Source organism: Platalea leucorodia (assembly GCF_965183815.1).
Source record: "Platalea leucorodia genome assembly, chromosome: 1".
NCBI classification, from domain to species: Eukaryota; Metazoa; Chordata; class Aves; order Pelecaniformes; family Threskiornithidae; genus Platalea; species Platalea leucorodia.
Window position 1 is genome coordinate 84,274,955 of NC_138823.1, and position 26,018 is coordinate 84,300,972.

The following is a 26,018-nucleotide window of genomic DNA, read 5'->3' on the forward strand; positions in this document are numbered from 1 at the left end:
CAACAGAAGCTTTTACTGAGGTGAGGCTTAATTATGGAGGAACATTTAAAGAACATATTTTGAACTCATAGGGATACATACTTATTTGTTGCATGTGTCCTTTCATCTCTTGCCCACCCTTCCAACAGAGTGGTGAGACCTTCCCAAATGCTTGGAGATCCTCCCATTTAGAGGGGTTCCATCTTTTCTTATTCTTAAGCCAAGCATGACAAAAGCTGCTTCTTTCCCTTTTGCAGCGATCAGGCAGGACAGAAAGGCACAACGCCAATGCTCTTAGGCATCTCTACATTGATGGATACCCTAAAAGCAGTTATTTTTTTTAATTATTGTTTTTAAAAGGGCAAGGTTAAAACTGTGAAAGATAATGTCAGTCAGTAGGATTACTCAACTTATAGATACTATCAAAAATGTAGCAGTACTGACACTTATTTAAGTAATTCTCCTTTCCACTGTTCTGGCAATCTGAAGATCTGAGAGAGGTTACAGTGTAGTTTAAATTAGGATCGTTCATTCTGGTTCATAATTGCAGCTGGTAATTTAACAGCAAATAAAGGGTGACGCCAAAACTGATTTGAAGCTTTACCGTCCTTTCACAGTTCTCATGCTTCCAGCTCTGGCTGTCAGTCCCATCTCATCAAGTTCTCTTGTGTATACTTGTGCCTCGTCCTTTCTCCCTGTTTTAGCTAATGACTAACCACTGCTCCATGCATGATCCTTCTTGCTGTCCTGAGATATGAGAGAATGCACCGCTTGCACTGCTCCTCACAGGAGACTGAGACCTAGCAGTATCCTGGAGCAGGCAAAAAAAATCACTGTTGTCAGTGAAGGGAGCACCCTTCAGCAGTGCTCTCCGCTGTTCCACCTCCTGACTCCAGATGCTGTCTCCACCCGCTGCCACTCTGCCCTCAGAACGCTATCCAATTCCTCAAGGCAGAGCACCCCCTCCCCTCCTTTCAAGAAAAAATTAATAGCCAGTTAAACCTATTTTAACATGATAAGCATTTGTGAAAGCAAAACAGGAAAAAAAACTAGTAAGCAGCCCCAATTTAAAGACATTAACACACAGAATAAAGTAGCTCTACAGAAAATAATATTCAGATCCAATGTAAAAAATATAATGTGAGAATCTGACCCATAAAAATATTCTTGACATCTTTGACAAAAGAGGAAATAAAAAGGAACAGTGAAATACACACAAAATATAACACTGGTGTTCTTGTTGCACATTTCTAATCAATTTAAGAAGAAAAAGAAACACTATTCTCCTACAACACATTTTATTTTCCAGTCATATAGTTAAATTTTGAGTTGAACTGGGAATCATTTCTTCTCCCTCATCTGGAGGTTCATACATATGTACAAACAAATGTCTTTGGTGCTCAATTTCCCTCCTTGTCAGGAAACTAAATTCACTATTAAAGGCCATAAATCAAGACACTTGCAACTCATGTAATCAACAAACATGATGGTTAATTAATCAATCAATTAATTAATCAAGTGGTATTTGTTGTACATCTCACATGCATGATTAATCCAGCCACATAGCTTCTCAGTGTGTCCTTTGCTCTGAAGAATGGTCAAGAATTGTCCCTTTACACTGTTTGAAATGCCCAGCGGATGAATAACATAGATTCTTTTACCCATTACCTCACCCAGGTCCTGCTGCCTCCACATAACAAAAACATATCAAACAAAAGTCAATTACAAATTTCGTTTCTGCTTGTCAGCTGAATGTTAATAAAAACCACACAACATTGGTGCAATGCTCAGGAACTTTTCTGCAGTCAGTCAGGGTTCTGCAAAATTCCCAGAAAGTAGAAATACTGATTATGATGAAGTCCAGAGCTTCTGTAGTTTAATTTCATTTTTCAGAGCTACATCTAACATTTCAGATTTGCAGCTGCTTTGTTTCAACTGAAAGGCAACAAGAAAAAAAAAATATAGGCAAATCTCAGTGATCTGCAGATATGGGAACTTCACAAGAATTACAAAAAGTGTTCTGCACAGTCATCAAAAACAAGTCATCCATTTTATTCTCATAGGTGAGCATTTTAATTTGTTTCAAAATCCAGACACATCTCATATAACTAATGTAAAAGCCTAAAAATACGTATATTCTTGCAAGAGGGACAGAACTCAAAAAGCTGACTCAAATCAGGCGGCTTTCAAAAAGTGATGAAATATCCTGAAGAGTGACCAAACAAGTAATTTTATGCCTGAACTCTGGCTGCTCTGAGATTAACCCGTACAGACTCTATAATAGTGGCCACCTGGGTAAGTTCTTTCAACACTTGCACTTTCTCTTGCTACTATAAGCTGTGTTCTGTATTTCCCACACATTTTTGCTCCACATATGCTATTTTTCCAATGACTAACAGAAGAGAAACCAAGTTCTTCACATGTCATCTTATAACCACACAGGCTTCCCAAAACATCTTACTATATGAAGCTGATTCATGATCTCTCCTCTGGGAGAGGTTCACAGACTAAACTCATAACTGGTTTCTGTCAGAAACTCTTCAGATGGTACATGAAATAAACGGCAACTAGGACACAGACCTCAACATACAATTATGCTGTATACAATTCTCCTTGATTCTCTACAGATGTGGCAAGATCTTCAAATACAATTTAGAGAACAAATCCAATGATTTGCCATTTACACCACCCGAGAAGCCAGTCTGTGAAGTTCAGATTATTGACACATTAGCATGATTTGCTAGAGTTGTTCAGAAACTCAGTATAACCACATAAAACTCCTAAATATGTTAATACGATATCAGATGTTATTCATTAGCATGAGATGCTATACCTACTATCTAGTAGGCTGCAGATCTCCCAACACTTTAGTGCTTATGTTCTGCTAAATCAAGACAGCAGAGATACAGATTTCTCTGCACAATATCTGCACATAGAAGAATAAAACAAGGAAATGGTAGATGCAGAACCTTCTTTTACACTGCATGACTACCTGTTAATTATAGGTTTCAGTAGAGTGATGAGCATTTCAGAGTACAACACTGCTTGTTAATTCCCTTGTTTTGTGTTCTTCAGCCATATTTGAATAGATACTGGTAACAAGTCTGCATCTGTCTGACTTAAAAAGCATTTGCCTGTTGTGGTGCCAAGAGCCAGGAAAACTGACTGCCACTCCATGTGTACTCAGGCGGTATATGTTAGAGCAAGAGGTCTAGAAAGATGCAATTCAACTGAATCAAAATTGAGGAATAAACTTTGAAATGAATTTTTTTTTTTTTTTTTTTTTTTTAAATAAATGCTGGGATGGGAAGAACAGACTTCTTGTTTTTGGGAACCCAGTTTACTTCCCAATGCCTCAGTTGAACTCTTCATAAAACCAAGTTTCAGAAACATGCTGTGAAGGTGAATTAACTAATAGAAAATAAAATCAACACAAATAAATGCTAATATTCTATAGGTTAGAACAGTTCCGAGACAGGTAGAAATCTGTTTACCATGTAAGTGGTCAGTACAAGCTTTGCAAACTACTTAAGTTATGCTCAAACAGCAGCTTCAGAGATAAGTATTACGATACTGTAGGACCTCATGGGTCCCATTTTCTCAGATAATGTATACAATACATAGTAAGATCATGTCTCTTCTCCAAAAGCTATATATAAGTAGATCAAAAGAAGTAGCCATAGGAAGGTTACTGTGTATTACTACTGGCATTGTGTATTGCCACTTAATAGTATGTCTCTCTTGTGAAAGAACCAGGAACGTTACTCTAACTTTTTGATTTCCAGTCAAGTATATACATATATGCTGCCTGATTAGGTGATATGCATTCTTTCTGCTACTATTAACCATTGTAATAACTATCAACATCCACGGTGAAGTCAGAGAAGTCATTATATTTGAGGGACACAGAAATGTCTCTTTAAGAAAAAGTATTGCTTTCTGCAGTGAATTCACCAAGAGGAAAATGATACATAATAGATGAAAGACAGCATAGTTCAAGGTAAAGGTTAATAGCTATATTAGTAAGAAAGTGGACACAACTAAGAAGAATTACAGAATTTTCACATCTGGCAACACTTTTTAAATGAAGATATGGGAGGAAGAAAACTCTGGGTATCGCTGATTTGGAATTCCTACATGGAAGCTTCTCAGTGGGATGTGATTTTCCAGAAGTATCAAATGTCTACTCCCTGAAGTCAAAACTGGAAAGAAACAAATCAAACAAGCCAACAACACAATTCAGTTCCTAAACAGTACACTAAATTGGAGCCACTGAGTATCACTAGTCATTTGTAAGATGGAAGGGTTTTTTTGGTTTGGGTTGTTTTTGTTTTTTCCCCCCCCCCAAACTGTAGTTAATGTTATAAGCAATACTACTATGCATGTATTTCAGCTTTTACCTGGAATCTACATCCCAATTTTACACGATCCTTATGATTAATGATTTAAATAAAAACAAACCTTGAATGAGTCATTGTAAATTGCCAGTTTGCTTTAAATATAAAAACTATCTATAATGAACGTATTCCTTGTGCTCTGAAAGAAACATGTCACAATGATTTCACACAACATAGACGAAAAATGGAGAAACTACTTCCTCCAAATAAAATGTAAAACAAGATTTGCTCATGCTATTACAGACATGTAGAAGAGAAGTTATCTAAGAAGGGAGGATGGACTGGAAATGCTGAGTTCACCAGTACTAGCCTCTGACATAATCAAGCTTGGAATAATATCTAGTATGACAACAAATCTTTGTGATATAGGTATGTGATGGACAAAAGTGATTTTTGTTAACATTTATTTGAGCTAAAGCTCAGCTATCTATAGTTATGGACACACAGCTCTGACTTCTTGAATGCATGGATTTTCTGTCAAACTGTGGCTTGCTCTTAATCTCAATGTGCCATGGTTTTTACCTGCTGAATTACCTCAGTTTGTTATTGAGAGACTAATTAGGAACACTGATGTGGCATTAAACATCAAAGCATCCTATACTAAGCAGTTTTACCAATTTCATACGTGAAGAACTGCATTGTTTTCTTTATTTCTAGTCTGTTGTACATTTTTTTTTTTATTATTCCTGCTGCTTGTAGGAAGGAAAGAAAGTGAAAAATCATTCCTGATTCACATTCTTCACACTACTTATGACTGTCTAAGCCACTATCCAACCCACTTCATCTCTTTTCAGTCAGAAGAGCCCTCCCCTACTCGGGTGTTCCTCATACTGCTTCCAAGAAAGTAAAGCAATCCTTTCCCATAAAAAAATACTGTACTCAGAAAGACAACAGCTGTAAATAAACAACGAAATTCCAGACTTGAAGTTGTTAATTGAAAATGTGGAGTTTCTCAAATAAAGGTGACTGTTTGATGGTCTAATTAGTCACTGCTCATACAGAAACTGTTCTATACATTAGATCAGCCTTGTAGCCCTTCTCAGAAATGTTTCTTTTGCAAGACTGGGGAAAAGGATAGGAAAATGAGAAGTATGCTTTGCGTTTGAGACACAGGTGCACTGTGGATTTATACAGTAAGATATCTGGTGCTGTTTTTTTTTTTTTTTCCCTTCCTAATGATTTCTAATATTCAGTTTGTTCATTGGATTGTTTCTAAGCACTTAGCTGACAGAGGTTTACCTTAGAGCTAATACAACCTTACAGTCTTGTTAATGACTGGTAACTGTCAACTCAGTTAAAACTGCTCAACACAGCTGCAGCTCATATGCCCCATTCTACATTTATCTGTACTGAATTTCACTCAGTCTTGGAAGATCCATCTGCTGCATTTCTTTATGGCTGGTCTTTCCCATTTTTTTCTTCTCAATAACTTAGTATAATTAATGAAATTTGTCACCTGGCTATTCACCCTGCTTTCCATGAATAGTTTTAAATGCTAAGTGGCATTGGTTTTCCCCACATGCCAGTTTTGTTTTGGTTTTTTGGGTTGTTTGTTTTTTTTTTTTTGAGGTTGGTTTTTTTTGGTTTGTTTCTTTGTTTGCTATATTGATATTACTGCACATTTTGGTCAGATACCAAAGTAGATTTAAGTAAGTATTAATATAAAAAGCTATTGAGTTAGGTATTTCTTCTTGGATTACTGCACCAGGTACATGTGATTAATTAGTATTCATTTGTTGATTTGTTCCATAGCCTCTTCCACAATGCCTCAGTTTGAGACTCTTCCTTTGAAGCATTCCTAATAAAATTACTGTGCCGTGCTCTCCAAGGTCTCCCATGGTAAACAGATCTTAAAAAATTCTTGTAGCTTTTCTGTAACAGCCTTATTTTGCTCTCTTTACACCTTTTATACCCCCATTGTCTTTTGGCACAACAGTCTCTGGTAGGCTTCCTCATCCTTTTTTTCTAACGAAAAAAATTAATTTTTTTTAATTGCAAATTTTTCCTCAAACTTTCTTTGATGGGCTACTGTGCTTTACAATTAGCATTCAAGATTTCTCAGTCCTTTCTATTTCTCTCATTTGGAAACAACCGCACTTTTTTTAAAAGTCTCTGCCTTTATTTGCCCTCTCTACTGTGCCATTTAGTCATTCCAACTTCCTTTAGCCCTTCACGTCTTTCTGGCAGGTGCTTTGCATTTGCTTTAAGCATTACATAAGACCAAGTTTAGCTTTAGTTCTTCTTTTGGAGATTTGATGACTAGATAATGTATGAAGTAGTCATTTATTATGGCTAGAGCCTTTTGATACTAGAGTTCAACCTCAATGTAAAATTCATCCTGCCTTCCAGAGAGTAAGTGAAGTCCCCCATTACTGCTGCATTTTTCCTGCCTTAGAAGCTATCTGAACATCCTGCACATCATCAGCAACTTTTTTATTCCAGTCAGCAGGGTAATGACAATGTTCTTCTAGTTTTAATCTGAAACATCCATACAGATGCTCTTTGATTTGTTGAAATGGTTACGTTGTCATGATTTGACCCAAGCCTTTCAGATAGAAAGTATTCATATATACAGGGTGCGCAAACATCGCTTCTGTAATACTGTACCTGGTCCAAAATTATACCTCTTTAGGATACTATTAAATTTTACAATAAAAATTTGTAATTAGAGTAGTAAACTAAATATAGCAATACAAACATATTAAAAAATTATTTTAAAAAATGCACCATGCATTCCAAAAGAGATTATATTTATATTGATTATAAGCATTTCTATTTGTTTTGTAAACATACACAGAAACCTCTTCCTAAACAGGCTTTCCTAATTTAAAGGAAGGGTTCTGTTTGTGGATAGCACCTCTTTTATTATCAACACTTTATCAGAATGGCTCAAGTAGGTCTTTGACTAATTGAAAAGGTCTCTTCAGCAGAACTGTAATTATTGGTATGTCTTTTGTATCAGATTTTGAAAAAGCTGTATTCCTTATACTGATACCTTAAGTATCGAGTATACTAATTCACTGGAAGAAAAAACAAACACACAGAGTTTGGCAACAGTTAAGATTACACATATCTGACAACAAAACAGACAAGGACATACCAATACCCCATGCCACACAAATTAATTATACAGTAAACCCAGGGCAAATGCCAAGTGTAAGTTTATGAATACAAACTACTATCCCTGATGATTGGGATTTTTGTTTGTTTGTAACCTAACGGAAAATTTAAAACTATTGTAAGAAGAAAAATGAAGATTTGATACAAATATTCAACACACAGGACAGCTACACTACTACTCTTGAGTAACAGAGTCAGACCAAGCTCTTCTGGTGAGCTTATTCTCCAAGTCCTTTAATAATACCTTTCTGCAGAGAAACATCTTTGCAACTGTCCCATCTCCTGTCTTGAACAGCTCCATACAGGCAACCTGTCTTTAAGAAAACCTCATCTAAATTCTGGCGGGAGTAGACTCTTCAGCAAATGGACCCAAGATCATAGGAACACAAAGACAACTTTAAGGGTATTCTGTTCTAACCCCAGACACACATATTTACCTCCACTCAGGTTCTTGTCTGTAAATTGTTGAGCATAATCTGAATGCAGCTATCACCCCTGCACTTTCCAAAGTCAATTTATGTCATTGTCATTTAAAATATGTTGTTTAAGTTGCATCTGATAAACTTGTAGGAATAACTATTTAAATGAAAACTGCTTGTCAAGAAGCAACTAGAGCTAATCCTGATAAGCAAAAAACAACAACAACAACAACAACAACAACAAAAAACATCAATAAAATCTGAAACAGTGCTTTCATGCTTTTACAGGCTGGTGTTTTCCACTACAGTTAGAAAAAAAACCCTACGCATTTTAGAAATTAAATATTTACAAAGGCACTTAATCTGAAAATTGACCACTGTGATTTTAGTTTCATAGACTCTGTAAGTGCTATATGATTAGAAAGAATGGAGAGGTTTTAAATTTAAACTTTAGATCTCCTTCTTTACTTCTTATTGTCTAACAAATTTTTATTGTCATTAAAAAATGTGCATGTGTTCTAGAACACAAAGAAATACAATTTGGGCATTACACATAATTTTGATACCACTGAAAGATGACATGTAGGCAAAGTACCTAATAAGGCAAAGGAGCAATTGCTGAGAAGGCAATACATTCAGAATCAACCAACAGGAGTCAACACTTTCAGTGCCGTACAGAATACACCACACAAATAACCCTTTGCAAACTCCACTATGAGTCTAGGAATATTGCAGTTTCATACTTACCTTTTTTACATACATTTTGAGATGAATTAATAAGCTGCAAGACCTGAAATCCCTATTCTTTTACAGCAATCTTCCTGCTAAAGCATGTTCTGCATCGTTTCACTTGTCACATCCTTCTAGATGAAAAAAGGAGAAAATACCTAGCTGTGGTGATGTGCATTCTATTTGCCTAATTATCATGTTCGACTTCCTGTACTTTTTTAAATCTTTGTAGCCTGATATACAGTAAATAGGATTATTTAATCTAGAGTTTCAATCATTCAACAGAAGTGTTCCTGTCATTGTGTAAACAAGCTAAGTAAAAGTCCAGTTAACATTTCCTTTTATAAATACATCTCACATGAGTTGATAAAATATACTGAATAGCCAAATGATGCAGCAGCATCTTTAAACAGAAAACAAGGCATATAGGCATGAAAAGTCACACAGGCAATGAACGTGAATGAGCACCTCTCAAAATAAGGTTGAGAAGGTACTTGAGAAGTAACGGGCATGCTAATTCATATTCGAGTTTGTCAGCATATCTTCAGCTTCATCACCTATCGATTTAAGATTAGCTGGTTAATATCCTTAAAAATGAGGCTACCAAGTTCACGATAAATATAAAAGGATGCAGAATTATCTTTATTTCCTCATTGCCACATCTTATGGATGTAACTGATGCACCACCTCTTTCATGATTTTTTTAATACAGAAACTATTTTGTGATTTTACATAATTTTGATATAATAATTGACAGAAGCTATGCATACAGAGCGTGACATAAGTTAAAGATGCAATTACAGAGAAGGCAAGTTGCAGTACACCAGCTTCGTGGTGGGTCAAATTTGGCTGGTTGCTGAACGCCCACCCAGCTGCTGTCTCACTCCCCCTCCTCAACAGGACGTGGGAGAAAATAAGATGAAAGAAAGTTCATGGGTCGAGATAAAGACAGGGAAATCACTGACCAATTACCACAATGGGCAGACAGATTTGACTTGGGGAAAATTAATTTAATTTATTGCCAATTAGAGTTGGATGGTGAGAAAAAAAGACAAAAAACTAAAACACCTTCCCCCCACAGCCTCCTTCTTCCCAGGCTCACCTGCACCCCTTCACTCCCGACTCCCCTACTTCCTCACTCCCGAGCAGCGCAGGGGGATGGGGAAACAGGGAGCTGCAGTCAGCCCACAGCAGCTCCTCCCTGCCGCTCCTCCCTCCTCGCACCTTCCCCTGCCCCAGCCCGGGGCCTTCCCAGGGGCCGCAGGGAAACACCTGCCCCCGCGGGGCCTCTCCCGGGGCCGCAGGGGAATCTCTGCCGGGGCGCCCGGAGCCCCCCCTCCCCTCCTCCCGCTCCCCCCTCGGGGCTCGCAGGGCCGTTTCTCACCCTGCCGCCCTCAGCCCCGGCTGCCGGGCAGCGTTTGCCCGTCCTCACCCAGGCTTTCCCCGAGGCGCCCGCCCGGGGCTGAGGGGCTCAGCTGGGCCCGGCGCTGGGGCCGCTGGAGCCGGCGGGAACCGGCTGGGGCCGCCCCGGCCGCTCCGCACAGGGGCCGCCCCTGCAGACCCTATTGCTGCCGGCGCTGCTGCCGGCAGCTGGGCACCTGCACCCTGATGCAGTTATCTTCCTGCTGTACACAACGTGATTCATAGTAGGGAGATGAGGACATATTGTAATACTTTGTCAAATTCCATTTAAGACTACATAGAGAATAAGTCTTTATTTTCCATGAACTGGAAGGAGCCTCTCAGTGAGAGAAGCTGCCCTCACTTCAAAACAGTTCCATGAAAGGGCCACAACTTGGTATGTTTTGTAAAGGTCACTATGACAGCCAGGAAAAGTAGTAATAAACCAATAAAATGTGCAGCTTCCAAAAACCTCATGGCAGTCACTCAGCTGGAGGAATCAATAAATTAATTCTGAGTTCGACACCAACCTACATTTGTCTAAGGAAACATGGACTGTGTTAGAAGCAATGCCTATGCAATCCAGCCTCCGCGTGTGTATCACTACACACGTGTTTATACGCACAGTGCCGCACTGGTGCCCCTGGGGCCCGTGGCTTTTGAAGCCCCGGACAATACCAGCCAAAGCTGACAAGAACTTGAGGGTTACCGGGGATCATCATTACCAATAAGCAATGTGAAAAAAAAAGGGCTAGATGAAGGAGGGCGATCTGTTATAATCTAACCTCATTGTAAGTGTTCTGACTGAAGGAAACAGCATATTACTAAAGACCAGAAAATTCACAAGGGAAACCAAACAACAGCAGGGGAAGCATTCACTGAAGTTCACCAGTGACCACACTAGACGTACCTGTGGTTTTGAGTAATCATGGTACTTCCTGCTTTCAGACATTATTTATTTATTCTTTAATACAAATAAGTACGAGATACTTTACATAGTACATATTGCAAATTAACCTAAATATTGTACAGAAGCAGAATTTAAAATATTTATCTAGTATTCACTTCAGACACAAACTCAATTACTTCATATTCTAACCCAAAGGAACTCATCTTCCTTTGACTGCATGTAACACTTACCATGTTTTAAAAACAAAAGGGATCTGTCAAAAATCTCTAGGATATACGACAGCTGTAATGGATTAATTTCTTCATCAGGTGAATTTAAACTCATACTGTGCCACACCTCATCCCTCTGTGATTTTTGACATGCACAAAGTATGTGTGTGTCACAATATTAAGACTGTACACGCTGCAGGTATTTCTTAATTTTTGACATTTCAAAAACGTAACATGAGGAAAGCACTTAGTAATCTGTAGAAATTTTTGAAATGTTACAGAATGTCAATAGAGTGATTAACATCACTGAGGCTCTGTATCAAGAACCAGTATTACTAGAGATAAAGATTAGCATGGTCATTTTACATAGACATGACAAGTCAATAAGATTCTCTCAGTTCTCTTGCCTTGAACCTTTCCAGTCATTTAACTAACAGAAAAGTGTAGATATTTAAAATATAAGCATCATATTCCTCACCACCACTAAGGTAGGTGATTTTAATTTTGCTAATGGCATAGCTTTTCTTATTGTCTTCACTGACCTTCTGGTAAAAAAAATCCTGTTTGTTATGCAAATTGTAGTTTGCAGTTCGTCAACAAAAAAACTACTAACACACAAAGAAGCACCCACCCTAAAAACAAGAGACAACTTCAGCAATGTCTGGCTTCTGCCCTAGTTTTTAAAGGCAATACCATTTAATAAATGAAAAATTTAAATAGCTTAGGCAGGAACAAGGCTGGCTTTCCCCACAAAAAAATTACTAACACATTTAAGTGAGAAATGGCAGTTCCACCTAAAAGACATTGGTTTCATCAGTATAGTCATTCAGTGTAAAGAACATGTAAAAGCCACAAAACTTGAGCTGCTGATGTGTCAAAATCATGAAAGGGTAAGAAGCAAAGAATAAAAAAAAAAGAGGTCAAGTTTTGTACAGACTTTTTCAGTCCACAAGAATCTTGGGGAAGATTAGATCACCTTGAGAAAATTATTTTGAACCATTAATTGAAATAACAGTCTCCACATAGCAAACTGATGTTTTGCAATATGGAACTGACAGACTGTATAAAGCTTCCTCACAAAAACAGTTATTACTTTGACATACTAGATTCTATGTTGCTGTTGTAACATAAAAGACCAAGTTTCTTCCTGGTGCAATTCCATATTGATTTAAATGAAGTTAAACTAGGTAAACACTTTATCCCATGTCTTTGGACTAGGACTGAACTTCAATATGTTCATGCTTTTCTGTTTGGTTGGTTGGTCTGTCAAGTCAAAATGCCCTTGTCAGTCTGTATATAGCCATTTTCTGTCAAAGGACTGCAATGCAAGTACTATGCTTCAGGAAACCTCAGATATGGCTGAACACACTGGAAGAAAGTCAGATTGATCAGGATGATGAAAGCACTCTCTTCCCTCGAGTTTGATTTTCCCCCAAATAACCTTTGAATGTTTAGACTTTCCACTTTAAAAATAATAAATAAAACCTAAAGGTCCACAGCATTCCATGACTTGTAAAATTTGAATAACGTGCCCTCAGCCTCTCAAAAAGAAACCAAATAACAGTTATTGAATAAAGGCAGGGTTACTATCAGCATGGAGGCAGCAAAGGGGGCTGTCTGTGCCAACAGAACTCAAAAAAAAAATCAAGTGCACACACATTTTTATTTTGAAAAGCTTTTGGGTTGGCAACAGTCTTGAATTAGCTTTTTGTAAAAATAAAGTAGAAAATGAGATGGCTGACATGATACAGGATCATATGCTGTTGCGCAATAGTGACCTCAGATTTGATGACAGCAGTTAAGATGGAGAGGGCTCTGTTTCTTGGTTAGGCTGCTCCCTGAGCAACAGTGGGAGACAGACAGGAGAATAAAGAAATAGGTACTGTCCTATATGATCAGTGTCGGCTTTCTATTAACTTCAATGGCACTGAATCAAAAGGTTATTTAGCAACAGTAAGGGTGACAAGAAGTAGGACCCGAGTAATCAGAGAGCAGAAAAGCATAAAGATCAAAATAGATAAACAGTACTGTAAAATCTGAGGTTAGTGACCTAATGCAATGAAAATGCTGTAACAGGGAAGAAGATGATTTTGAGTAATCAGAGAGCAGAAAACCATAAAGACAGAAGTAAATAGAAAGTACTATAATATCTGAGATTAGTGACCTATGGAGAAATTGTAACAGGGAAGATTTTTTTAAATTAAAAGGGCTCTAATAAAAATACAAACCTCTACTTTTTCAGTGCAAATATCCAGAATCTCAGTCTCTCACAGATTTGCTGAGAGGTTGTTCAGAAGAAGCTGGAGACATCTCAGTCTTAAATTGAATTAAAAATCGTGAAGCTAAAATCTTTGCTGAAATATTAAGTACATTAATTCAATGTTGGTCTTCTCCCTTTCTAAGAACGCTGGAAGAATTAAAAAGTTAATCTCTTTCACACTAGACAAATGAAATATGTGATTTTAAGGCTTGCTGAACCAAAATGCCTATCCTTTTATTTTTACTTTATTTTCTACATAGGTCTATTCTAGTATAAAATTTTAAAGAAGCAACTGAAGTTCATAAAGGAACAGAAAAATCTGTGCTTGCATATTTAGATTGTTATTGCTACCACCTTTTTGCTAGCTATAGAGGAAAATTATTTTATCTAAATGCATTATTTGTGAAACTAGCAACCTAAAAGGTAGGAAATGAAATGCACGTTATTCTAGATGCTGATTATGCCACTTGTACACCTTTTTACAAAGGCATGATAACGGCTAACAAGCCATGCGCAAAATCTTTAGACTATAACATCTACACTTTCTTTTTCATTTTCTTTATCATAACAGAAAAACATTTTTTATCAGAATAAATTTTGGAACGGTTTGCTTACGTTTAAAATGCTGAAACATGATATGCTTTATTTTATGTAAACCTCTAACATTGAATAAAAGCATTTTAATTGTAAAACTCCGTTTTTGTTTCTTCCTTATCACTTATTCTAAAGTATACATATTTTCCCCTTACTGCCATTAAATCTGAGATGTGAAATTGTCTTGATATGATCAGGGAAGATTAGATTCACTCTCCTGTATTAGAACTAATTTATTGCAATGACATGTCACCGTATTACTTTGAAAAAGAATTTTGAATGACAAGTCTGTTATGCTGTATTTCTGTTTTCAAGAGTAAAATAACAAATTACTAGAATCACTACCTTGAAAATCCAATATAACACCTGGAATTTCTTTCCTAATCTAATTTTCAGTACCATAATTTCAGGACATTTTAAAAGCTGTTACTTTCCTCTTCCCTTTCCTGTATTCACACTCATTTCCAACTGTTCCATGCTTCCTTATCTCCCCCATCAACACATATCTGACAGTGTTTTTGAATTACAGGTAAAAATGTATGAACTAAATAAAAAAAGCCATTCTTATTTACCCTTCAGAGGATATCCGAAGTGGATTAAGAGGTATACGTTTGGTATTTCAGAGATCCAAGGGGTCCACAAAGAAATCAAGTGTCGTTCTTGTTCATTATATTCCTCTGCTATTCCTTCTACTAGCATGACCCATGCAGCCTCAGACCAACACTGGTCTTCCCTTTACCACTGCACATTTACTTCTCTCTCCAAAGTAAAAAGGACAGTGAATGTGTAGTTACGACCTGCTTCCAGTGCAACTCACTTTTAAGAAATATCAGAAGTAGATGACCTTCTGGAGACAAAGAGGTGTGAAGGTTCAAAATGAAGAACGTTATGGACTGAAACATGTCCTCTGTTTCTCTTCTTTCCTAGAAGTCTTCATTTGTTATTTGCTTTCCATATCCTAACACATGAATTATCTAACCTGGAAGCATGCAGAAAATGTGAGAGAAATGCAAACTATATCAGCCATGGCAACTGAGAAATGTTAAAGGTCGCAGCCCTACAGCACACGTTTTTCTAGATTTCCTCAGGAGCATCTTCACTCCTCTGAGCTGGTGCAGTCGGTACCCAGCTCCTCACCAGGCCATGGTGCATTCACTAGCCCTGCCCTTTTCAGCGTTCACGCGTATGGTTTCATTAGAATAGTTTTCACCAGAGAGATGCAAAAGACAAGAAGTCTCACGTAAGTGAAAGCTCAGTTCTGTGGATTCAAGCTGCTTATTTGAGACAAGGATATTTGTTCCCACTTAATCAAATTTCCACAGTTTCTCCATTGCATGCCCACACACGCATACTTGCACCCACAGATGAGCAGTCTGTCAGAACTAACATTGTTAGATACTATTGATCATTGGGAAGTTTTCAAGAAACCCTCCCCAAATAATTCATCATTTTAGAAGAAGAAGTCACTGTGGTTTTAAATTCTTTAAAGATACCTTTTTTAATACAATACTGTTTTTGGAGTTGTTTGTTCAGGAAAGCAAACCCTGAAACATTGAAGACTTACCCCGAGTGCAACAGCAGCGAACCAGCTTAATAATCCCAGAACCACAGAAAATACTTAACATCTATAAAAGGATCATTTCTCATTTCTACCACAACCTCATCTTTCCAGGACCTGTGTTTTGCCATGCTCCTATAAAAACCTTCTGAGTATGGCTAATACGGATTAATTTTATACAGATTTCCAGTCTCCAAATGACATTTTTTTAGAGAAAAGAAATAATGACTGAGAAATGGGGATATGCTTGATATTAAAATATAATGATGACTTGTTGTCCTAACACTTGCTGTATAACAGATGATGACAGTAAATTAATCCATCCTCTTGACAGTCATTTCATGATAAGAATGAGAAACCTTACCAGTTTCATTGCAGGCCTACCCTGTTCTTGTCCTCAGTGTGCATTTCCATGACAATGACTGTAATCATTATAACAGCATTGTACATAATGACTCTGCTTTCTGTGATGTTACTCCCAAATTGGGTGTGAAAAATGTGAAAGGACAGATATCAAATGGGAAAACTCTGACCAGTGAAGCAGAGTAGTCTACAGAATTAATAATTGACGGAATTGATAGCGTGCTGCCACCGAACAGAAGGCTGGAATTAAAGGGCACCGCTCACATAGCCTTGCTTCATAAACCGAGGGGCTTTGCATGAAAACCTCTTGTCATATTAAAGGCACGTAGAATGAGACCTCGGTGAAGTGTGTACAATTAAATGTAACATCAGTAAAACATCTATTTTTCAAAATGAAAGGGAAATCATGCACAACGACCGCCACTGAAATTTTCCTAATTGCTAATATTATGTCAGTCTCAGCCAGGCTTTCTTTTTTTCTGAATTAAAAATAGATGCCTGAGCTAATACGATTGATCTATGCAGTAAATCAGGTCATCACAACCATCACAACAAATGGAACACAAAGTACAGATGCTTCCAAGTCCCACAAAGCTTCTGCAAAGATGAGCTTACTAATGTTATGAAGTACTCAGAGTAGCAAATGATGAATACCACAGGGAATTCTCTGAGGAAAAGGGGATAAAAACTGGTAAGCAGAGAGGAAGAACTGTCCTCAAACAAGGCAGGTAGTCACATTCTGACCAGGAAGGATTAGAAGAAATCCTATTCATTGATGTCCCTAAATGTAGCATTAATAGAGTGGTCAGAATATGAAAGAAAATATATAATGGTATCATAGGAATAGAAAATTGAAAGGGACAGTCCTTTAGCTCACTGAATCCAGGCCTCTGTTCTTGCATGCAATCTTGTTTATAAATGCTTTCATAAAGACAAGCACGCTTTACTTTGAAACCCCTTCAGATTTTTGTTTCCACTCTTCCTATTAGTAGACTCCTTCAGAATCTCACTTATTTTCTTACTTCCATTCTAAATTATCTCATGGCCAGTAAAACCTTATTTTTTCAAGAAAAAGCTGAATCAACTTAAATAGCTCTTCTCTTTCCCTTGTGGTTTCTTCTGAAGTGTATTTATAGGATAATACGTGCTCTCCGCTATTATTTGTGGGAGTAATTAAACAAACCTCTTTTACTCTCTACCACCACCCCACCCATAGTATTTGATTTTCTCTGTATAGCTTCATATATAAGTTCACTTTTCTTGGCCAAAAGTAATCAGAGCAGTAAACAGGTTAGCATTCTTTTTCACAATGGCTTCAATACCACTTTATCTCTGTTTTGATTATCACAGCTTTTGCAGCTTAGTATCATATTTACCTTCTTTAAGGTGTGACAGTGGAGACAATAACTGATCTGGTGATCAGATCTTTCTCTTCCTCTGTCACTTACACCTGACAAAACAGTAGCGTATAACAGAAATTCATTATATTGTTCTGTAAGAGCCTTGTCACATTGTGGTCCTGAGGTTTACTCTATACCTCCATATCCAAATCTTATTCATGCTGTCTAGCTCTTTCCAGACAATTTTTTGATTCTCCTCCATAGCTTTGCATCAGCAACATGTTTGTAAAATGTTTCTTCTATTCCAAAACCATTCATGAAAATGTTTATCAGTCTAAGATGGGTCGGGAAGCATATCTCCTCATCCCCTTACCCATTTTAAAAGCTTCTCTTTCAGTGCAACCCACTGTCTCCATTTAGAAAGGTCCTTCCCCGGTTTACATTTCCTGCACAGATCTCAACAATTTTCAGTATGCTGAAATACTTGGTATTTTACTAAGGTTGGCATAACTAAATATTTTTTTTTGTTGTTTTTGTGTTAACAGTGTCTTAAATACAGATGCTCCACTTGCTGTTTTTAGTTCAGATGATACTGTTCAAATTTCAAAGCCCCTGCTACCAGACATCTGTGATTTCAGAAGCTACTGGTTTCCTTGGATATTTTTCATACTCTTAAGATATAATTCTCAGGATTCCCAACGTGAAGGCAAACTAAAATGAAATAATTCCTTTTCCATGCCCTCATCCTCATTAACCATCTTTCTTCACCCCTCATATTCAACATTCTCCATTTTCATTAAGGAAATTAAGATTCATCTAGATTACATAATAAAAAATTCTATCATAATGCTGAAACAGGGAGAAAAGTTTCATCTGTCATAAATCTTGCAATAAAGCTATATAGAGAGTTTTGTGTTATTTTAACACAAATTTAGAATGCAAGCTATACAGACAACATTACACATGATAAACCAGGCTTCAGTTGGTCAGCCTACAACTGCATCAGCATGAACTTTATGCCTGAAGCTCACTATATATGTCAAAACATAAATGCAGGGCTTGTTGTTCTCACAGGCTTCTGAGAAACTGTAACAACACACCTCCTGCCTCTTTTTACGAAGAAAGTCACAGAGGATTTCCCTTTGGAGGAGTCCTTTTCCACTGTACCCTCAGAGTGGAATGAATAGCCTATGGAGCCTAGAATGTATTTATAATATTGCCTGAAGTAGAACTGAATCTTATTCTGAAATAGTCTGGAAAAGTCTTTAGCAGTGACGTATTTAAGCTGCATGCATTTGGGGTTCTACAGAATCTGATGTAAGAGGATCAGCTGCACTCACTCCATGTTTAGCTGAGATCAGAATAAATGCTATTTTATCATATTTTAATATCTTCTTCCTATTTACTTTTATTTATCTTTTTTTCTTTATAATAAACACAGAAAGTATACATAGACAACTGGCAAGTTCACTGTGCATGCATGTAGCAATCCAAGAGGTGTCCTCCTTTAAAAAAGGAGGTGCCATCTAAGGAGATACTTGGTTTTCCTTTATCAATGCCATATTTCAGGGCATGAGAAAACCAAACCCAAAACCAAAAAGAAGACAACGACCTTACCTTTCCTACATACTGAGGATCTGGTCCCATGTGTTCTTCTAAAACAAAGAACTGATTCCACACCCATCCACGCTTGGGACGATGATGCACTTCTGTTTCGCCTTCTACGTGTTTGGTTTGATTTCTAGTCACCTTGATGGAGCCATGGTGAGCAGCTCCATAACACCTCTGCACAAAACAGAGACAAACTAGGACTGGGCAGATACAAGATGTACTTGTAATTCTCATTGTAGGATAAGCTTCCTGTTCAAGCTTTTCTTTCTTTTGTCTTTTTCAGCTGTAATCCTTTAATAAGTTCCCGAGACAGAAGGTGAAGCCTGGTTCAGAAATACAGTCCAAAATGGGTTTTTCTGCTTGTTCATGGTTTAGCTGCCCATTTGGGAAAGCTCAAATTATATTTACATTATGAAAAGCTGACTGGAAAAATTGATATTTCTTCTGAGGTCTTCACAATAGACTTCCACAGCCGACCATTTTCTATCTAATAGGGAAAGAAAAGAAAGCCACTTACTCATCACTAAAACCAACAATTTTCAGGTTTCTGACCTTAGATTACACTCAGAGCTGTACTAACCAGTCTCTAAAAGACTCTCATTGTAACTAAAATTTCTTTTCAGTCATTCCTGTAAAAGTGTTTTCAGATTGTTTTTATTAAAATACCTTAAGAATTAGCATGGTTCTTCCAAGCTATGAAAACATCTACATTATTAAAAACTAGATGATTCAGGACAGTTCCTTTGGCCTTTACCTGCAAATCACTGCCCAGGTCTGGCAGTAAAATAAAATCTCTGCTACAGTGTCATTAGATAGATAGTGATTGGTAATTCATTTCACATGAGTTCTTGATCTTCCGTACACCACACAGAGATCCAACATGGTGAAAAATATCAAAGCTACCATGGGTTTCGAAAGAAAGCCTCCAAAAGGGGCTTTGAGGATTCTAAGTCAATATTAGAGCATACTGACAGGAACTTTCAGTCAAAATGTGCACTTTTACCCCCTGTGCTTTAGAGAAATTCCAACCAATATTATACTGGAACCTCAGAAAATTATTTCATACTGACAGAAAGTTCAGGTACTGGTGTTTAGATGATCAGTATTCTTTTAATAAAAGCATCTAATATTTTCTCAGCTTCAAAAAGGAAAATGTAACCTTTTATACTACAATAGTAAAATGTGAAAATGGGCATGGAAGTTGATGTAGCGCTTAAAGCAAAGTACCTTGAAAGTAATAAAATAACTCTACAGCCTCAGAGAAATAGTTACCCTAATGTAACCATTTGTTCAGTTATCTGAAGATATCAAAGATCAGTCAATCAGGAGTCTCAAAACATGCAACTAAATCTACAGAAATTAGAACTACCTTCTAATTTTGGCTTTGTTTGAGTATCATAAAGCCATTACCAGTTATGTAAACAGAAACACAATGAAACTAATTTTGTTTCTAGGTTTCAGGGGAACCCAACAGAACAAATTCAAAATCTCTAAAGAAGAACGAAACAAGAAATTAGAAATCAGGTGGAAAAATACTGCAGTGGAAGGAAGCTCATCAACCATCTTTTGGCTGCATTTTTTTTTCTCTTATGCTTCTTTCAAATCCATAATAATAATGGAAACCCAACCATACTTTCTTCTGTATTCATCTAAGTACAGTTTCTCATCAGAATAATGGAGGAATACTTCAAGACTGCTGTACATTAGAAATACTCAGAAAGGACATATTTTCCATTGCTATTATGTGGTTCAGGACAGTGGGTTATGCTGAAGAAAGAACTCCAGTCTCTTGCGACTGGGCAGGAGTTAAAAAAGAAACTCTGTGTGGTATTTTCCACTGAGGAAAGAAAGTTTTAGACATTTAGTATTACCCTGCTTCTTACCTCCATATCAATGTAATCTCCCCTCAACCCCTACAAAGACCAAGCCACTGGTCTCTTAAAAGCCTCACATCCCATTTCGGAACAGATTCGTACAACATGATGTATTATTACCTTTAAGTATGAGTGTGATTTAATAGGAATTTTTCACAGCTAAATGTTGTATGAAGTCTAAGTTATACCAGGGACAGAATCCAGACATTCTGAGTCTCACATTTGTTTCTAACTATACACTCTTCCTCCTTGGTTTCCTTGCCTTTCTGCATTCTTTCCTGATTCTTGCTAGAAATCAGTTTCTGCCTTGAGGTATGCAATTTCCTTCTAAAGACTTCTATATTTACAGATGAGCTATTTGAATAGATTAGTCATTGTTATACTTCAGATGTACATTAAAATTAAGCAGTACCTCACAAAATGATAAGGCTGCAGTTTTATCCATTCAAGTATTATTTTTCTTTCCTTTGTTTCCATCTTGGGAGATGCCTGGGAGCAGTTCATAAGACTATAAGCAGTGCATAATAAGTTAAAAATGATATATAAAGTGCACAGAGATTTCTCAGAATGGCACATTTAAAATGTATTTGAAATCATTACTACTGAACTTTCCTTTATAAAAACTGTGGGGATGGTGGTGGTGGAAAATTCTTGCCTTATAAAATAGTAAATATAAATAAGTGCAGAAGATACCAACAGATCAAGATTTACTATACAGAACTTTGTTTCTCCCACCTCTCAGAAGTCATCTGTAGAAAAAAAATTTAAAAATACCAAAATGGAGCCTGTAAACTGTGTTATTTTACAGTCTGGCTCATATATGACTTAGAACACATAAGAGAAAAAAGTGGCAAACTATGAAGGGCTTCTTTATCTCAAAAGTATGTGTTCTTCTTAACATTAACATTAACTAGGAGGCATTAAATTTACGTTTTGCCAAAACCACTATGTTATTTAACTCAATTCAGAGATTAACTGTTAAACATCTGCCCCCAAAATTAAAGTTTTACAATTCTTTATTCACAACAAATATTGTCCACAATAATAATAATAAACAATAACATCATCAACAATAATAATAATAAAGATTACAACGGCATCTACTTCCTGTTATAATCATACTTAGAAATTCAGGCCTCAGCTGTTCCTGAATTGTGTGTGAAGCCTGAAGAATCATTTCCACTACGACAAATTCAACAATTAAAAGAGGAAGGATTTTTAGTGAAGATTCTTTGAAGTGTTTTCGCTCTGGTAACCATCTTTTAAAAACCCAAACCTAATTAATGCTCAGTACAAAGGTCCTCATTCTTACTTACTCAGCACCCCACCTACTACAGGTTTAGTATAAACATTCATTAAAAACCTCCCCCCCCCCCCCCCCCAACAAACCTCAACCCTGCCTTGAAGACAGCAAACTTTGTCTACAGGGGGAAGTACAGATGGAAAGACCTTGAATGGTTAACACAGAGGAGACGGTAAAGCATAGATGAACTTGAGCTGTGAGTAACTAAAAAAAAAAAGGACTGAACTTTCTGAAATGCCTTAAATTGTTGCCTTAAGCTAACATACTGAGATGCTGACTGCTCAGTGCTCTTGTCTGCAGCTTCAGATTAAGTGTCCTGCTTTATGGTTTTTGTTATAATGATGTATGCAACTGCAGAGTAGACTTGTGTTATTGCTGTCTCCTGGGAGCCCTCATGAAAATGAGTTGTGTATCTCAAGAGACTCTCAGAGTGAGTTAAAATTAAAATAAATAATTAAATAAGATGAGGTGGGAAAGTTCCACCAACATTGCTGGAAATCATTACAGCAGAGTAGTTACTGCTTAGTGTGGCAGCAAGTCACTATAATGAATTCCCAGGACACTAGTATGAGCCCAGTGATGTGAAATGTGTACGCTTCACCACCATGAGGAGATGCGTCCTTAGTAGTGGAGACTTGTCCCGAATTTCAGTGTCGCCCACCTCCCATAATCAAATTGACCACATATTTGAATTAATCTGAATGACTTAGTTTTGCAGATGCTCATTCAGCACAGCTCTGCACATGTTTTGTCACATCCGTCGGGGACCCTTTTCAGTCCCACGGTGACGGAGTGACAATTAGTTATAGAGCTCGTAATAAATTGCATTTCTTGTATACTTTCTGCCTTCTCCCTTCCGCACTCTGCCCTCTAGAATTCCTCCCTGTCAGAACAAATTCTTCCATTATCAAAATCTGACCAGCTTCAAATCAACATCATTATTTAGATATAAGTAATCAGAACGGAAAATATTTCTTTCTTCCTGTGTTGCCTGTGCTTAGTCTATTGTCAATGTTATATCCTTCAGTACTGCACAAATAATGGTGTATTGACCTGCAGACCAAAGACAAAATAATGGGCTAGTATCAGAAAGAAAAACTGGATGTTATTTTTTGTTTTATCCTTCTGGAGAAGAGGTTGATAGATTGCCAAGAGAATATACAATACTCTTGTGAACCTCTGGTAATTGGCAGAAAAAAGTGAAATTTCTACGTAGATGAAGGGAAAGGGTTCATCTATAGTTGACCTCTGTTCTCTTTTCCCAAGGGTGGTAAAGCTGAGCTATGGGACTTTACATGAAAAAATGAGGCACCAAGTTTTTCTCAGCCTATGCGATATAGACACAATATATAATAATCAGTGCTTTCTAACAAACAGTGACTTCTGCACATGCTAGTCAATCTGACAGAAGTAGTGTCAAAACTGTTTTGGAAAGCATTTAAAAACTGTATTACATGTTTTTGTCTCGCCCCTTTGTTGTAGTTATGTTGTAACTATGTGTATGAGGCTAAAAACTAGGAAAAAAATTAAGAAAAATGTTCTTCAAATAGTTTAATAGGAACTTCAATAACTACAAATGTTTTGACACTATAGTTCCATATTGACAGATCTTCTAGAAATGGGAAACTGAACTACTTTTTTACTTCAATAGCATAAGGAAATTTTCTTTAATTGGTAAGGTAACTGCATGAGATATTGAACTCCTAAATTATTGCTAAATTTATGTATATTACTATTCTGAAAGCTAATCTTTATCATCCTGGAACTCAATCAATTTCCTAAAGAAACAGAGAAAAAAGGTCATTGGATATCTCCCTCCTCATCTCTTTAAGCCAACAAACCCAGCTGACGGGTGTACAGTGTCGAGGGGTGTTATTTCTTGTACCTCTCTTTCACACTTACACACAGTCTTTTGGTAAAGACCACTTCTAATCACCAAACAGCAAAAAGTGGTTATGCTAGTCTAGAACTGACTGCTATTTCACCTAGCAAATTATTTTACATAAACTCCCTTTTACAAAATAAATACAAATAACCACAAGAGAAAGCCTTCATGAAGAATAAAGATTGTTCTTTCATATAAGGCAACAGAAATTCTGCTGTGGGGAGAAGGGTATGGGGGGAAAAAGTGACAAAATAAAAACAGATCCAAAACCGACAAGCAATTAGACATTATAAAAAGATAAATAATGGAAGAAAATTTAGAATAAGATACAACAAAGACACTGAAAAATCACTGAAAAAAAATCAAGACAGAGAAGCAAAAGAGAAAGTTCAAGTGCAAACAGCTGAAGCTGTGAAAGCTAGTATGTGAAGCTATCAGAGATTATTTTTCTCTCAGACCTGCAAGCATCTGTGTGTCAAAAAAAACAGCAGTACAATTTCTGTGAAATGTAAGAAAGCCAGTTAATACAGTTCAAGATAAGGACAGTTAACATAAATAAAACATTAACTGAAAACAAAAATCATTAAACAAAATTCCACTCCAAATATGTATATCTGTGAATTGGTATGCTGAAATTGCCAAGGGAAGTGCAAACCTGGTATTTATTTCCCTATGCTTTTTACCTTCCATACCCTAAAAGGTCTTCTTCTAAATTCCACGTTTTTACATCTAACTCACAGATCAGGTCAACTGATGACATATTTGATTCAGAAAAGAAAAAATATATACAATATAAAGTAACATAACAGTATAAGGACAACTGCATAGGCTTAATGATTACAGGTTCCTATGCAGTATGTGTGATAAGCTGTGATATTCTTAGGTACAATTTACAATCAGAGAAACACATTATGTAAAATTAATTACTTAGATGAGTACACCTTCTTGCTGACACTGCCCAAATACAAATCAAGAAAAGGAAAAAAAATGCCCTCCTTTTTTGTTTCTTCTCCCTCTTTACCTCATACCCCTCAAAGAAAGGAACAGTCATAACAAAAGCCAAGGAAGACACAAAAACCAGCAGCTCTATCCTGGGTTATTACTAAGGAAAGGGAAATCACACATTTTTGGGCATTCTAAAACATCAAAAGCAAAACTCCAGACACAAATCCTTCATTTGGGAAAGCAAGCTGGTCCTCTGGAAAATAAATTGTTATACTACATAACAGAAGGACAATTTGACAGCACAGATGTGGGTTTTACATGCTCTAATGTTGTAGCTAGATACCCAAAATTAGTCATTGCCAAGGGATTAACCAAATACTCTCCCCACCTAATTTTTTTTAAAGTTAACACTAGTGTTTAGCTGCAGAGTTAGCATTAAATCATTTCAATTTAATCAAATTATTTCAGATAGGAATGTGTGATGAATTTTTCAATAGTATTCTGACTGACAGACATATGTCAAACAGTCCCTGCTTATGAAGCTCCGTTCTTTCTACTGGCTCTGACATCCACAGAGACAATGTCAGAAGCCTCTATTAAAGCTACAGTTTGTATCACGTAAGATTTCTTGTTAACTGCTCATGATCCAGGCTACTTTTCAAATCTAAGAACATCTCTTTTTCTCTCTCCAGTTCTTCCTCTGTTCAAGGCAGATATTATTTCCAAATATTCCTTTTACCCTCAGTGATATACTTCATGAGGTTTATTACTAGATTTTTATTAATTAACATTTCTTGTTTTACTGACTCAACTCTGTAAAATTTCAGTAGCTTCTAAGTCATAGAAACTAATATACTGTTTTGTGAAGATTGCAAAAAAATACAGCTTGACCATCCCTTTGGGTTAACAATTGCTGAATATATTCTTAGTTTTAAACTAATTTGGCTTTCAGAGGCTTAATGGAAGCAGTTTGTGGTTTTGTTCTTATTTGCATTATAGGTTTGATTTTAGACAGTTTGTACCTAAAACTTCAACACAGCACAAGCATGGACTCTTCTTTATTTCCAGCACAACAGGTTAGTCTGATCTTTTGGTTTGTGAATGTATTATATTATGTTAAT

General features: G+C 36.8%; 1 protein-coding gene across 2 annotated transcripts in view; it reads right to left on the bottom strand.

Annotated features, from left to right (window-relative positions):
• The window catches only part of CDH18 (cadherin 18), a gene marked incomplete at both ends in the record, with an annotated part of 175,715 nt that extends 156,591 nt beyond the window's left edge, over positions 1 to 19,124 (bottom strand). For both annotated transcript variants that reach the window (XM_082335404.1, XM_082335403.1), the window contains one exon: positions 18,897 to 19,124. In XM_082335404.1, coding sequence (XP_082191530.1) covers positions 18,897 to 19,124 — 228 coding nt within the window. The remainder of the gene's footprint in view (positions 1 to 18,896) is intronic.
• Between the last annotated feature and the right edge of the window lie 6,894 nt (positions 19,125 to 26,018).